The sequence below is a fragment of the Chelon labrosus genome, assembly GCF_963514085.1.
Source record: "Chelon labrosus genome assembly, chromosome: 12".
NCBI lineage: Eukaryota > Metazoa > Chordata > Actinopteri > Mugiliformes > Mugilidae > Chelon > Chelon labrosus.
In genome coordinates, this window is record NC_140345.1 from 5,935,328 (window position 1) to 5,948,446 (window position 13,119).

Genomic DNA, 13,119 nt, shown 5'->3' on the forward strand with positions numbered 1-13,119 from the left:
GCACATCTGAATTTTGGGTAGCTTCCCACTGTGGCTGAGTAATGTATTTTTTATTATTATTTCACAATCCCAAACAGTTCTTCTCTGGCTCATTTTATTGTTGGCCAGTAAATGGGATCTAATGGAAAAAGTGACTAAGCGTGGAAAATCAGTTTTTCTTTCAAAAAACAGTAGGGAGAGATTAGCATCGTGCACAATTAGCTGTAAAAGATTGCACAGAGTGAGCCACACGCAGCTCGATGGTTTGTATCTCCTTACACACAGGGCTAAGAGGCTGCACTAATTAGCCTTAATTAGGTAATTAGGTAATTACTGTTTCCATTTGTACTGGGGACAGATTGTTTGACAGTGAATGCAAGGGGAAGAGTACATGCTGTTAAAAATAAACGACTTTGAGAAAACACCACTGTAAATGAACAATAATAGTCACATTGAAGGTTGGTTGATGTATGTTGTCTCTCTTTGATCTTCTTAAAATAATTTTTCTTCTTCTAGGTTCCCCTGTGGTTCCTTCCATAGCAGTATCCTCAGCTGATAGCACAGCTCACACATCAACCCTACCAGTCACCACCAGTGCCAGTCCTTCCTCACCCCAGCAGATCCATTCAGCTCCTTGTGTCCGTACGATGTCCCCTGCACCCTCTCCATCTGCCAAACCCATGGCAGGCACCAACGACCCAGAGGAGGCAGCTCGCATCCTAACAGAGAAACGCCGGCAGGCCCGAGAGCAGAGGGAGAAGGAGGAGCAGGAACGCCTCGAGCAGGAGAAGAAGGAGAAGTCAGTTTGTTTTTTAAATGCTTCAAAACACAATCGGAGACGAAAGGCCTGTCAGGTTCTTCTACCATTTAGGGAGCAAAGGGTTTTTAAACACATGTGTTAATGCCAGTAAATCCCAAGCTGTGTTCCCACAGTATGTTTTTTTTTTCTTATTTAATGCACAATTCTTTATTTTTCCTGGCAGCAATGTTATGAACTATACACAAGACCACAAAGACAAATATGACATTTGAACCAATGTTGACAATATACACATATTAGCCACAACATTAAAACCACTGACAGGAAAAGTAAATGACAATGTCCAACTTTTGGACCTGGAATTAGCGTAGATGTTACTTGGACATGTACCACCCACCTAGACCAGACCAGACACTCCCACCCCATAGCAATGACACTCCTTGATGGCAGCAGCCATCCCCAGTAGGATGCAGCCTGACAGACACACACACACAAAAACGCTTAAGGAACAAGTCAAAAAACATGAAGAACAGCACAAGGTACCTGTCCTCCAAATTCTCTAGATCCCAAACTGATCAAGTATCTGTGGGATGATCCACACAAGCCCCTCCCCTCAACCCATAGGACCCAAAGGCCCCCACTAACATCATTCTGTTGCCAGACACCACAGGACACCCTCACAAGGCCCATGTCCATTTTCTGATGAGTCACAACTGTTTTGGAGACACAAGGGAGACCTACACAATATTAGGTGGTCATAATGTAACGCCTGATTGGTGTATATATGTAATATGCTGCAAAACAAATATAACTTGGGACATTTAAATCATTTTCACAGAAACAACAAAACAGAATTATCAGCAGAGTCTCTATGGACTCTCACAGAAGAAGTCTGAATGAGCCTTCACTTGCGCTGGCACTGATGTGTAAGCATCAGGAATTTGAGAGCTGATTCTGACCACAACAAGTTACTATTTAGAGTTTGGGAACTGATGGGATCTTTTTTTGGTGCTGGTGACTCAGATTGTTTCCACTTCCATAAATAGTTGGGTTTTGTGTTGCTTCAATGTCAACTCTGCAGTAGAAAGTATAAACTAAATGTCCTGTCAGTTGAATAATTTACACTGTATACCACATTCAAAGCATGGCGCATGAGTTTGTTGATAAAAGATCTGACCGACTCTAAAACTCTTTAGGATCCTGAGAGATGAGAGAATAGCGAGAGAGGCAGAGGAGAGGCGACTCAGGGAGGAGGAGGCCCGGGCCATGGCTGAGGAGCAGCGGAGGAGGGACGAAGAACAGCGGGTACAGGAGGAGAAGGAGGCCGAGGAGAAAGCCAAAGCTGAGCAGGAAGAGAACCTACGCCTGCAGAAACAGGTATGCTGACTGTCAACTTCCCAGCCAGGTATCAGATACGGAGGGCATCATGTATTTCGTGCACAGGTCTGGTTACAGGTCAGTACACCTTGTTTAGTCTAGACACAGACATGCAAACTCACAGCATACTTACTTCGTTCACTTTTCCCATCACAGCGAAACATGCAATGTCTCCTGTTTTTAGGTTGATTTACATGAAGCCTAATTTTACCGTTGTTTACATTTAGTTGTTGTTTTTTTTAAACAGGCTAGACAAACTGACATATCAGCCGCAGGCGGGCTCTATAACCTTTTCATAAACTGATCAAAAGGCAAATTGTACACTGTAAACAACTTAACCTGTTTGGTTTCTAGCTGCGTTTGCTCTGTGTTTGCCCTCCATGACGTAAATGCGTGGGAATGTATCCAAGCTGAACTGGTCTTCTGCTGTGAGTTTGTTTTTAATACAAACCCTTAAAGGAGAGGATATTACTGGATGCTCGGACTCTAGGAAAATACAAAGTAAAGAGAACATGAGCCAAAGAGATAAGATCTGCTGAGGAAGACAAATGAGGTATTGATTGCTTTTGTACTGTATATGTCACGTAGCCAATTGAATTGATTGGTTGAAATTCTGTGTAAACAGCAGTCCATATTAAATCACAGCCCATGTAATTAGATGTCCCAAAATCTTCAGTCAGAGTGAAAAATTGTATGCCTCAAACCATAGCTTATATTGACTTTATCTGTATCAGGCATGTCTTTAAAATAGTCCTTAAAAGTGAATTATTATTATTATTATTATTATTATTATTAAGATGGTGAGCAGGTAGCCACAGTGACTGTTGGTCAGATAACATGTCTGTAAATTAACTCTTCCTGTGTTTGTTCATGTTGCTGGGGAAAAGTCAAGTTGATTGAAGCCTGAAGACCTGAAACATAATTAACTGTACTATGCAAATGATTTGCGCCCTTGCGCTTTGCCGCCCCCTTGTGGTCTCTCACAGAAGTGGCATTTGTGGTAAAACATGATCCAGTTGAATTATGCAAAGGCTTTAAGTATCGTATTTCGCTTCCAATGAACCTCGTGAGGCTCTAAATGTTGAAAATAGATCTTTTTGGCACAATGGTACAGGAAAATATCCCTTTGTGGTTGTAAACAATAATTGCAGAGAGCAACCACACCCTTGTTATGTAAAAAGCATGTTATTTTGGCAGAAGTTTTTTTTTTCCCCCCACTTCTGCTGTCTTTAAAGTTGTGGTTGGATTCTCGCCTGTGTGTGTTTCAGAAAGAAGAAGCTGAGGCGAGAGCTCGGGAGGAGGTGGAGAAGCAGCGTCTGGAGAGGGAGAAACACTTCCTGAAGGAGGAGCAGGAGAGACTGGAGAGGAAAAAGGTAGGGCAACGCCACTGTCCTCCCATCATTACTACATCAGCCAGGTTTTACAGTCACTCGTTTGAAAGAAAATCCACATTCATCAGTTCTTAAAGTACACCTCTTACACAAAGGGTTTCAACAAATTTCATCCCAGATTTTTTTTGGATGAAAATATCCTCCAAACGTTGAGCGATTTGAAAGAAGAAAATGTCCCAGCGGTACTTTTACAGCATTCTATTGTGCAATCAATTTACGAAAGCTCTCCTCCCTCAGTGGCAGTATTATATTCTGATGTATGTTAAGGCTGTGGTCTGCCTTTTGGCATTACAAAAGCAGACTTGAAAGCTGAGTCTCTGAAACCAAGATGAATGATGTGCCATGATTTTACAGGGCTTAGAATGTGTATGAGTGTGCAGCTATATATAAACGCCAATAATGGCAGGCTGACTGTGCCAGTCTGTGTGTGGATTTGTGCGGATCTTTGCACATGTATGCTGATATGCATGTGTTTTGTGACCATCTACACAAGTGTACCTCCTACATAAGCTTATGCTTCTGTAATCCTTTCTTTCCCCTTGTTTTCGTTCTAAGTGTGAAAGGCTCTTATCTGGAGTCGCCAGGCCTGGCTTGGCAAGCTGAAGTCTAACTCTTGTGCTGGAATTAGCCCACGAAAAACACATTTCCTCTGCCCCAAAGACTTGCTGCTTAGTCATATTAGTACTGTAAACAATAAATGTCTTCTACCCGACTGACCCACTCTAGATATTCCCTGAACAAACACAGGTGTTTAAAAGTAACCAGAGGGGCAACACAGCAGACAAAAATCTTTAGTCCTTACGCAGACATATTGCAGCTAAACAAGATGCCAAAGCCATGAGTGTGTGAGCTGTCTGTGAATAATCTTGGATCTTATAAATGCCTCACTTTTATGAGTGGCAGCTGCAGTTATAGTCTAGCGGTGTCCTCAAATGAAGGTCGCATCTTGTGTGAACTTCTGTGCATATATATTATTCATGCAAAGAGAGTTCAGTGATCAACCATCGTACGGCTTTGTTCCAGCTGAATGCATAGCCCTCCACCTGGAAACATAACAGCCTCAGCTTACTGCAACCATAAATAGCCTTTTTAAATGAAGAGATAGGAAGACTTTTTTTTATTTTTTTAATGGGAAACCTCAGTTTCCAGTATAACAGTCCAACAAAGAGCGTGGGCCCAGTATGGCTAACATTTTTAACCACCTGAAACAATTTTTATCTGCTATTGTCCCTAGTATTGTCCCAGGCTTTATTCCTGTCTATCTCTATCTTTCTCAGCGTCTGGAGGAGATCATGAAGAGGACACGCAAAACAGATGGAGGTGACAAGGTACTTGTGCTCTTCACTATTTACCAAAACAAGAAACCAGAACTTAACATTCCAGTATAAGTGACTGAAATTATATCTTACCCTCACAGAAAGAGACAAAGTCCTCCCCTCTTGCACACATCAATGACAAACAGGCAGAGAGCAGCAAAGGTAAGCAGAACATTAGACTGTATGGTCCGCCGCTTTTCTAAAACATCCTCAAGTGATGGAGGAAAATCATTACCCCTTATTAGCCTTTAATCTGCAAGAATCGTTTAGGATGATTGGCTTCACTGATCTCCCATTAACGAGTTATCTAGGGAGGGATTTAAAACAAAAAGGATGATCTGTGACAAATTGATTTTCAGAATAAACTTGGACTGTCACTGTTGCAATTAAACTCACACGTGGCACATTGTAAATATTATGGTATTGCAGATGTACAAATTTTACACTAACCACGCTGATATCTGATGACACATAAATGTGCTTGTTTTACCTCTTCCACATGTTGCTCTCAACAAAGGCTCTGAGATTTGTTGAAAGCTTGTTCCAAGTTCCCATGTGAGTCAGATTCACAGTTAAGCATTTTGTATAAAAGGGCTATTAGATTATATCTCTGCCTCATATCCTGTCCAGCTGCAGTTGGGGTTGTTCTTCTCCACAAAATAGGACCCATGTGTGCTTGCTTGTCCAGTCCTTGGGACTGAGGGGCTGGCGAGGAAGAGTGCGTTTATAGTAACAGCCTGCAGTGGACACATTTATTTTTGATATGCAAAATAAGCCAAGTATACATGTGCTGTTGCACAGGTCTTAGCCATACACTACTCCGCATTAAACAAAACTTCTTACTGGAAACATTTTAATAAGCTTTAGAAGCTTCCATGTCGCACAGAATTGATGTGCAGAATGATGTAAATCACAATGTCATAGGCAAATGATGTTTGCTACAAAGTTTCCCAATGCAGGAAGACATTAGTCAGCCACTGGTATGGTAGGAGGTCTGGCAGGCATGCTTCCATTTGAAAGCTAAGTAATGAGGTGGGTGTTTGGAGGGTCTGGACTACAATGGAAGGATGCCTCAAGAAAATTTGGCATCCCCCTTCTTACCTATTAAAATTTGCCTGACACAGCTTTAAGATGGTCTTTGTTTATCGGCCTTTGGTGGATCCTGCAGTGTATGCTGGGACGTTAAATACACGTGATCACATCGGTGTGCATGGTTACGACAACAGGAATAGGAGCTTTTGCTTCAGAAAGTTCTGGAGACTGTCTGAGGGAAACCACCCATCACGGGGCTCCTCTGAGAAGTATAACAAAAAAAAAAAAACTTGGTATACCAACAGGAACACTTGTGCAACAATGTCTACAACAACACAATACTGATGCATATTGGCTCTATAATACCTGTACTTCAATATCCACCCATGTCTGTGTTTTGTTTCATTTTTAAAACAAAGGATTCAAGCTGTGGTTTGCATGGTCAAAGCTTATTCATGCAGTCAACCAATCATTGTACACATATGTGTGCTGGGAAAGTATCTTACAGTAAAAATAATAATAATTATTTTACTTTGTTTCCTCTAGCATCTGCTGACTATCAGCCAATCCCAGAGGTCAACCTGCCCAATAACAAGACAGAAAACGGAGAGACCAATGTCAAGGAAAGGTAAAACCAAAGCTCCCTTTTTCCCTTTGCGCTCACACTAATGGAAGACCACCATGAACAGTGTAAAACTTATGTGCCAGAAAACCCAACTGGGAGTTGACTACCAAACAAGTGTGCAGGAGGATTACATTACTGTAAACCTCAATGGAAAACACACAATTCAGGCCAACAGTAAACAGTAACACTGGGGGAATAATTTGATTTACACACATTTATTGGGGATGGGTTTTAAAAGACTCCTGTAATTGGACAGAGGTGGAATGACTCATTTGTTGTATGAGTCATTCTGACCAGTCATAACTGTAACCATATTTTGCTTTTGTGTCTCCCTCTCTGGCAGTGTCTCGGTTCAAGTGGTTAATGGGGTCCAGCCTACGAGACATGAGAATGGTCTGTCCACTAAAGCAGACACTGCCCACTTTGAAGACATCATTCATCTCACAAATCATGGCAACACCACTAATGGAGCCCGGGACAAGTCTGAGAGCAGCATGGCCTCCGAACCAATCCTGTCTTTTGAAAGTGAGGATTCATTCATTAAAAAGGCGGGCCCTATGAAGCCTCAGCATGTTGCAGGTACAGTTTCAAAGTGCTTTACAAAATAACTATAATAATCCATATTCAACTTAGTGTGACTGAGTATCATCAGTAAATGTGATGATTACTGATCTGAGCTGGTGGAAGCAAAGGACAATCCTTCCTGAAGACATTTTGTCTTCAATCTCATGTCTGTACATTAAGCATGAAGCTGTGACCAGCAGGTCATAAAGACTGAAAATAGTGGCATCATCAAAACTACCCCCACCTAGTGCATATAGCTCAGAAATCTTGCTTGTTTAATTCATTTAAAAATAGTTGGATTTCTGCAGAGTCATGTGCTGGAACTATTTCTTACCCAGATCATACTCCAGGCAACTGCTTCACTTGGAGAGAGAAAGTTCCAGCAAATAACACACATTAAATCATTTGCAAAGTGTAGACGCGCTGGTATGTGGATGTGTTTTTTACTTTAGAGCTAAGATGGCAGTTTCTCTTTCTTCCTGTCTTCATGACAAGCTAATTGACTGTTTGCTAGCTTTATATTTAAAGTCCAGTGTGTACAATTTAGGGGGATCTATTAGCAGAAATAAAGTAACTAATCATAATTGTGTTTTCCTGAATGTACAATAAAACCTGAAAATAGTATATTTTATAGCGAGTGAGTCCATGTTTCTACAGTTGCACAGAATGGACAAACCAAAGACTGCTTCAAGAGACAGACTTTTTTTTAGGCTCCTACGTAGATTTTCCTGCACGCTAGAAAAGAGAGGATGATCCAAGGGACATTGAATTGGTTGCAGTCTACATCTTCACCACTAGGTGTCACTACATTTTATATACTGGTCCTTTAAGTAGCTGTAATAGTTAGGATGAAATAGAATAGCATTAGATTCCAACTGAGATGTGAATAATGCATGTTTTTCAGTTTCAAAAGAAACAAAGACATTGCGTGTTTTACGTTTGGTTTAGCAAAAAGAGAGTCATTTTGGCTATAGTCTGACAATATGCAAGATAAGGCTTCGTATGTCCTAATGTGGTAAAATAAAAAAAATAAAAACTCACCTATTCAAGTAAGGGGAAGATCAAAGATAGCATCGGATTAACATCAGCTGGTTAAGCCAACAGCTAATGTAGGCACTGGCATGGCTTTCCGTTAAAGGTATCTGCCCACACAGCCATGGCTCAGCTGCAATGAGCTTGTGTGCTTATATGTAATGAGCGTGTTTTACAATTTGCCAAGTTCACATAACCCAGTAAATACTGCAGTACAAGGTACTATAGCTAGGGCTGTTGTCCTTGGCATGAAACCACTGTGAACCTGAACTTGTACTTAGTCTAACGTGCAGGTCATCACCCCAGTGAAAGCTACTATCCCCTGAGGAGAAGGAGGTGTGGCATGGGGAGTCTACTTACATTCACAAAGACTCAGAGATGGGATATGAAAGGAATACTGCATGGAAGGTTGAAGAGATGCAGGGTATCTTTACACTGTTGACAGCTTTAATTCAGCAGTCCCACTGACTCGGGCTTGCATCCACTGAGGAATACCTAGAATGGCAGAGACGATGAGTAGATCCTATCCACAAGTGCTCCGCTTCCAGGGGTTGGAAACAGGACTCCAAAGCAATTAGGCACCATATAGCCTCTCACTCATCCCCTCCCAGCAGTAGCAACGTCAGCAGCACCCTACTCTCCTCAGTCATGCTAGATCCCATCCTTCACCTGTTAGTTTGAAGACAAGCCAGTGTTCATAAATACCACAACAAGCAAGCGGACAGCTAGTACCTTCGCTAGCCCTTTAATGATGATCATAGTTCAAGTGTATATTTTATTCTCCTTATTTCACTACTACCCCGTAAACCCTGAAGTGCTCCTTGCCTTAGGCCAAAGTGAACAGTCTCTCTTCTTAGTTTCACTCTTGTAAATCAGGACATGTGAGACGATTTGGACTAGGTGGTATTTTTGCTGAGGGTTATAATTGGTAATTTATATGCTAGGCTGATTTAATGTTACAAGAGGTCACTTTATTTTGAGTTATACTTCCAGTGTATATTTGAATGCCTGTTAAAAGTATGCTCCTCCTCGTCTCACATTTGGCGTTGTCAGTCAGATACTTAGCCTTTTACATGTTGGCTTCATTTGAATACAGCTTATCATTCCACTGAGCCCTGTGGCCTTTCCATTCACTCCATGTAAACAAGACAGTAAATGTTTATGGCTTCTTGTCCTCTGCAACATGTTCAACGTCCTTTTGCATTTACCAGGTCAGAGGTTTACACACCATGTAATACCTTAGTTCAACAAGGCCGACCTTTATTTGGCTACAAACCGGACTTTGCTGGTGTATCTTGATTGACCTTGTATGACTCCTCCTAGTTCTGACCTTTAACCCTTTGCTCTCTTTCACAGAGGTCCTGTGACATATTCCAGTGTTCAAGTGCCCCTCAAACTCTCGCACAGCGAGTCCTGTGACCGGTGCCAATCAACAGCCCTCTTCTAAGCTCTAAAAAGCAAACGTACTTCTCTCTGAAGATAAAGTATGCCACAGAAGACGACGACGACAAAGCATCAGGACACAAGCAACAGATAAAACAGGATGAAAGGTGTTGCTGCATGCAGCGCAGGTGCATCAGTGTTTTCATGTCTTCAGGATATTTGTGGCACCCATTCCATGCACCTTATTACTGAACAGTGTCATCCTTTGTACATTACAGTACAGCTGAGTAATTAATACATCACAATGAGAAAGATCCGTTTTCTTTGTTCCTTAGTTATTTAACTCAAAGAGAAATATAAAAGACTGGGTACATCTTTGTGAATAATGTAAATGAACCTGTGTCAGACAAAAGAAGTGTCTGTGGATTAAAGTTGTATGAAAGGGAGTCATTTTATTCTACTCTACTGTGAGTAAATCTTCTAAATAAAGAAGGAAGTATTATACATCCTGGTTTGTATAAAGCTGCCTGTAACAGTTTATGTAAAGTAAAAAATTCAAATCATCTGAATTTTAAGTTTACAAGGAATGGCTTCTTACTGTGTGTAAACATACTGGCTGTTCATACCCTCAGCTAAGATTGACTGTATGCAGAACTGGATGTCATAATGAGTGTGCAACCTGGAGGCTTCAAAAACCACAAGTCATCTAAGGTCAAATCTATGAACAGGGATTTACTCCACTATTTAACAGCTGAAGCTGTTTTTTCACATGTGCAGGCATGACTCATTCATTCTCTCATTTGCATTAAGAGTCCATGGATTCTTATGTAATTGAAATGCTGGTGCGTGTATATGCTATAAATATATTTTGATGTGTGTTATAAGGTCACTGGGAGTATGTTAAGTCTTATTAAAGACAAGCAGTCCAGTCTGTGGTCTCTTCATCCTTTTGTCTAACCCATCCGTTATCTATTACTGCTTCATCTCTGGAGGGTTACGGGGGTCTGTGCTTGGATGAGAGGCAGGGTACATCCTGTACAGATCACCAGTCTGTCACAGAGACACAAACAATCACACGAACACATGTGGCCAAGTTAGAATTACCAATTAAGGGGGAAGAAAAACCACGTAGGAGCAACTCCAAACAGAGAAGCCCCAGCTGGAAGACAGGTTACAAACCCGACAGTGCGAACCACTGAACCACCGTCCTGCTCCTACCTTCTGTCCTGCATAAATATGGATTTGATGCATTCAGGGTTTAACTGTGAGATGATAGAGATGTCCTGAATCTCTAAATTCAACATTCTTTGGTTTCTGTGCCCATGTCACATTCAGAGGAACCTATCACCATTTGTTAGTAGTTTGCCTGTTTGGGAATGTTTTGTACTTTGCTTTGTTTACTCCTCAGGCTCTGTGCTATTTAGATTTTTCATAGGACACATGTACATATTCCAACTGAAAGTTGTGAGAGACGGTGCACGCCAACCATAGAAAAACAGACCCAGAGGAGGTACCAAAAGACCTCACAGTTAATATAGAAAACATGCATGTTGACTCAGCTGTCCATTTCAGTTTGGGTCTCCTTTTACAAAATCCCTACAGGGGGTGCATGCCATCCTCTCTGCCGCCTATTTCACTTTATTCTGGTGTTCAGCGGGAGGCCTGGCACACTGTGTTTCCAGCCCTCCAGGCAGCCGAAGCGCATTACAAACAGGATTTATGTCACCTTCTTCCAAATGTGAATACATGCCACACAGATCACCATGTACAACTTAAAGCTGCTGTGATTGTAATGGAGCCCAGTAGGCTGAGGGACTACAATTTGTTAACACTTAACCTGTCATTTCAAGACTGCCTTGTCCCTCCTGGTGGGCTACATAACATTAAACCACCATGAGGATGACAGCTCTGAGCAAACCATTTCAACCGTTTATCTTTTGAAAGGACTGTTTTAATAAAATGAAACCGAAACCCAAAGATGGAAAAAGCCCATGATTCATCAGTAAGGGGCTTGGATCTGACCTAGATTTGAAGTGAGAACTGTGTGTTTAAAGCCGTCCACCCAATGAAACATTATTCCTACAAATAATTTCCCAAAGTCAGCCAAATGTTTGCAGTCTTTCCTGAATCACCAAAATGAGTCTTCCAGCCAGAGCTGCCACCAATGCTTTGTGAAATGATGGAGCGCCAGCAGCGTGACCAGAAGATTTACAAAGACCGTTTGTATCTGTATCAGGCAAGCTTCTTCGAGCGAGACGTAAACTGCTTGAGACGCATTAAACCGAGTTTCGAACAACATGATCTCATTGATTGAAAATGTTGCTACTGCAGCCGTCCACATAAGAGTCTGCAGTTAAAGGCTGTATTCATTAACCCCACAAGAGGGTGCAGCACTGCAGTGCAGTGTGGGAGTACTGGACGTGTACAGTATATAGTACATATATATAGTAGCTTTTGTGGATTCCTTTAAAAGTTATTATTAAAGAGGATACAAAGTCCAAAATCAGATAAAACTGACAGTTTTTCTTTCAAATGAATACTATTCCTGCAGTTGTAGTACTTCAGGAGTTTAGCTGATGTCCTACTCGGTCCGTGGTAATGTATAGTACTTCTCAGAGAGGACTTGAGGATTAGTGGGCACTATTTTTAGGGAGGTGTCAGCATGGCAGTGCACAGTTACAGGCCAAGTGGTGCCAAGTTTCAAAATAAATTTTCGCAGAGTGAAGGATGAAAAAAAAAAAAAGTAAAGGGTGATCCAAAAGCCATGAATAATAACTGAATAAAGGAGCTGTGAGAGCAGTTAAGGTTATCAGTAGTCAGATTCTCTGGAAATAGCCAGGGTATCTGCCATAACAGACACCCTGTTGTACTGATTGATGGGCGCATTATCTCCTCTGTGTGCTGAGGAGGTGGACATGTCACAGTTCCGACTCTTCTTACGCTGTCTATGACCTTGTGAATATCTTCTTATTAAGGTTTATATATTAACTAACATAGATTATCCCGTCCCCTGAGGAATTTATAAGGATGTTATCAAACGTTTGTGTTAAAGGTTCAGCTCCGTGCAGAGAATGCGGCCTGCCAGCTTTTAGACACGCGCTCGCTGTTGTTTCGGTCGTAAATCTGTGCACTTGCAGACTGCAAGGAATCTTGCAAATGTTTCCGAACGGCCACAGTGTGCCCGCTCAGCCTCCATTTTAAACAAGATGGGGAGGGGTCAGCACTGGGTCACACCACGGCGTCCCACTTCAGATAAGACCAGAACTGCTGCTCGAAGCCCCTGAGCCCAACCTCTGTTTAGTCTTTACCCTCACTCCTGTCTTTATCTGCTCGGCAACAGGCTCTCTTCACAGCTGCTCTCGGATGGCAGCACATTAATGGAAGGCCACAGAATGGCCGGCACTCACCACAAGCCTGCTCCCCGATCCCTAACGGAGCCGTCGGAGCCGGGCAACCTCTCAGCTATTCTGACGGCATGATTTAAGTGTGATCAGGCACCAGACACCCCTCGGAGCATTAATACCTCCGAACTGCCGTGAGGTTGCAGGGAAAACCGGAGGCCTCGCATCATATCAGGGGGGTGTCGAGAGACAGGGAGCAGCTGAGACTAAACGGGCAGCTGTTGAATCATTGTCACAACCTGTCGGAAATGGACGCCCT

General features: G+C 42.1%; 1 protein-coding gene across 4 annotated transcripts in view; it reads left to right on the forward strand.

Annotated features, from left to right (window-relative positions):
- The window catches only part of map7d1a (MAP7 domain containing 1a), a 37,478-nt gene extending 26,872 nt beyond the window's left edge, over positions 1-10,606 (forward strand). For all 4 annotated transcript variants that reach the window (XM_084556112.1, XM_084556114.1, XM_084556113.1 and 1 more), the window contains 8 exons: positions 496-778; positions 1,936-2,116; positions 3,385-3,489; positions 4,785-4,835; positions 4,925-4,985; positions 6,402-6,483; positions 6,824-7,059; positions 9,433-10,606. In XM_084556112.1, coding sequence (XP_084412238.1) covers positions 496-778; positions 1,936-2,116; positions 3,385-3,489; positions 4,785-4,835; positions 4,925-4,985; positions 6,402-6,483; positions 6,824-7,059; positions 9,433-9,443 — 1,010 coding nt within the window. In that variant the 3' untranslated portion in view covers positions 9,444-10,606. The remainder of the gene's footprint in view (positions 1-495; positions 779-1,935; positions 2,117-3,384; positions 3,490-4,784; positions 4,836-4,924; positions 4,986-6,401; positions 6,484-6,823; positions 7,060-9,432) is intronic.
- Positions 10,607-13,119: the final 2,513 nt, after the last annotated feature.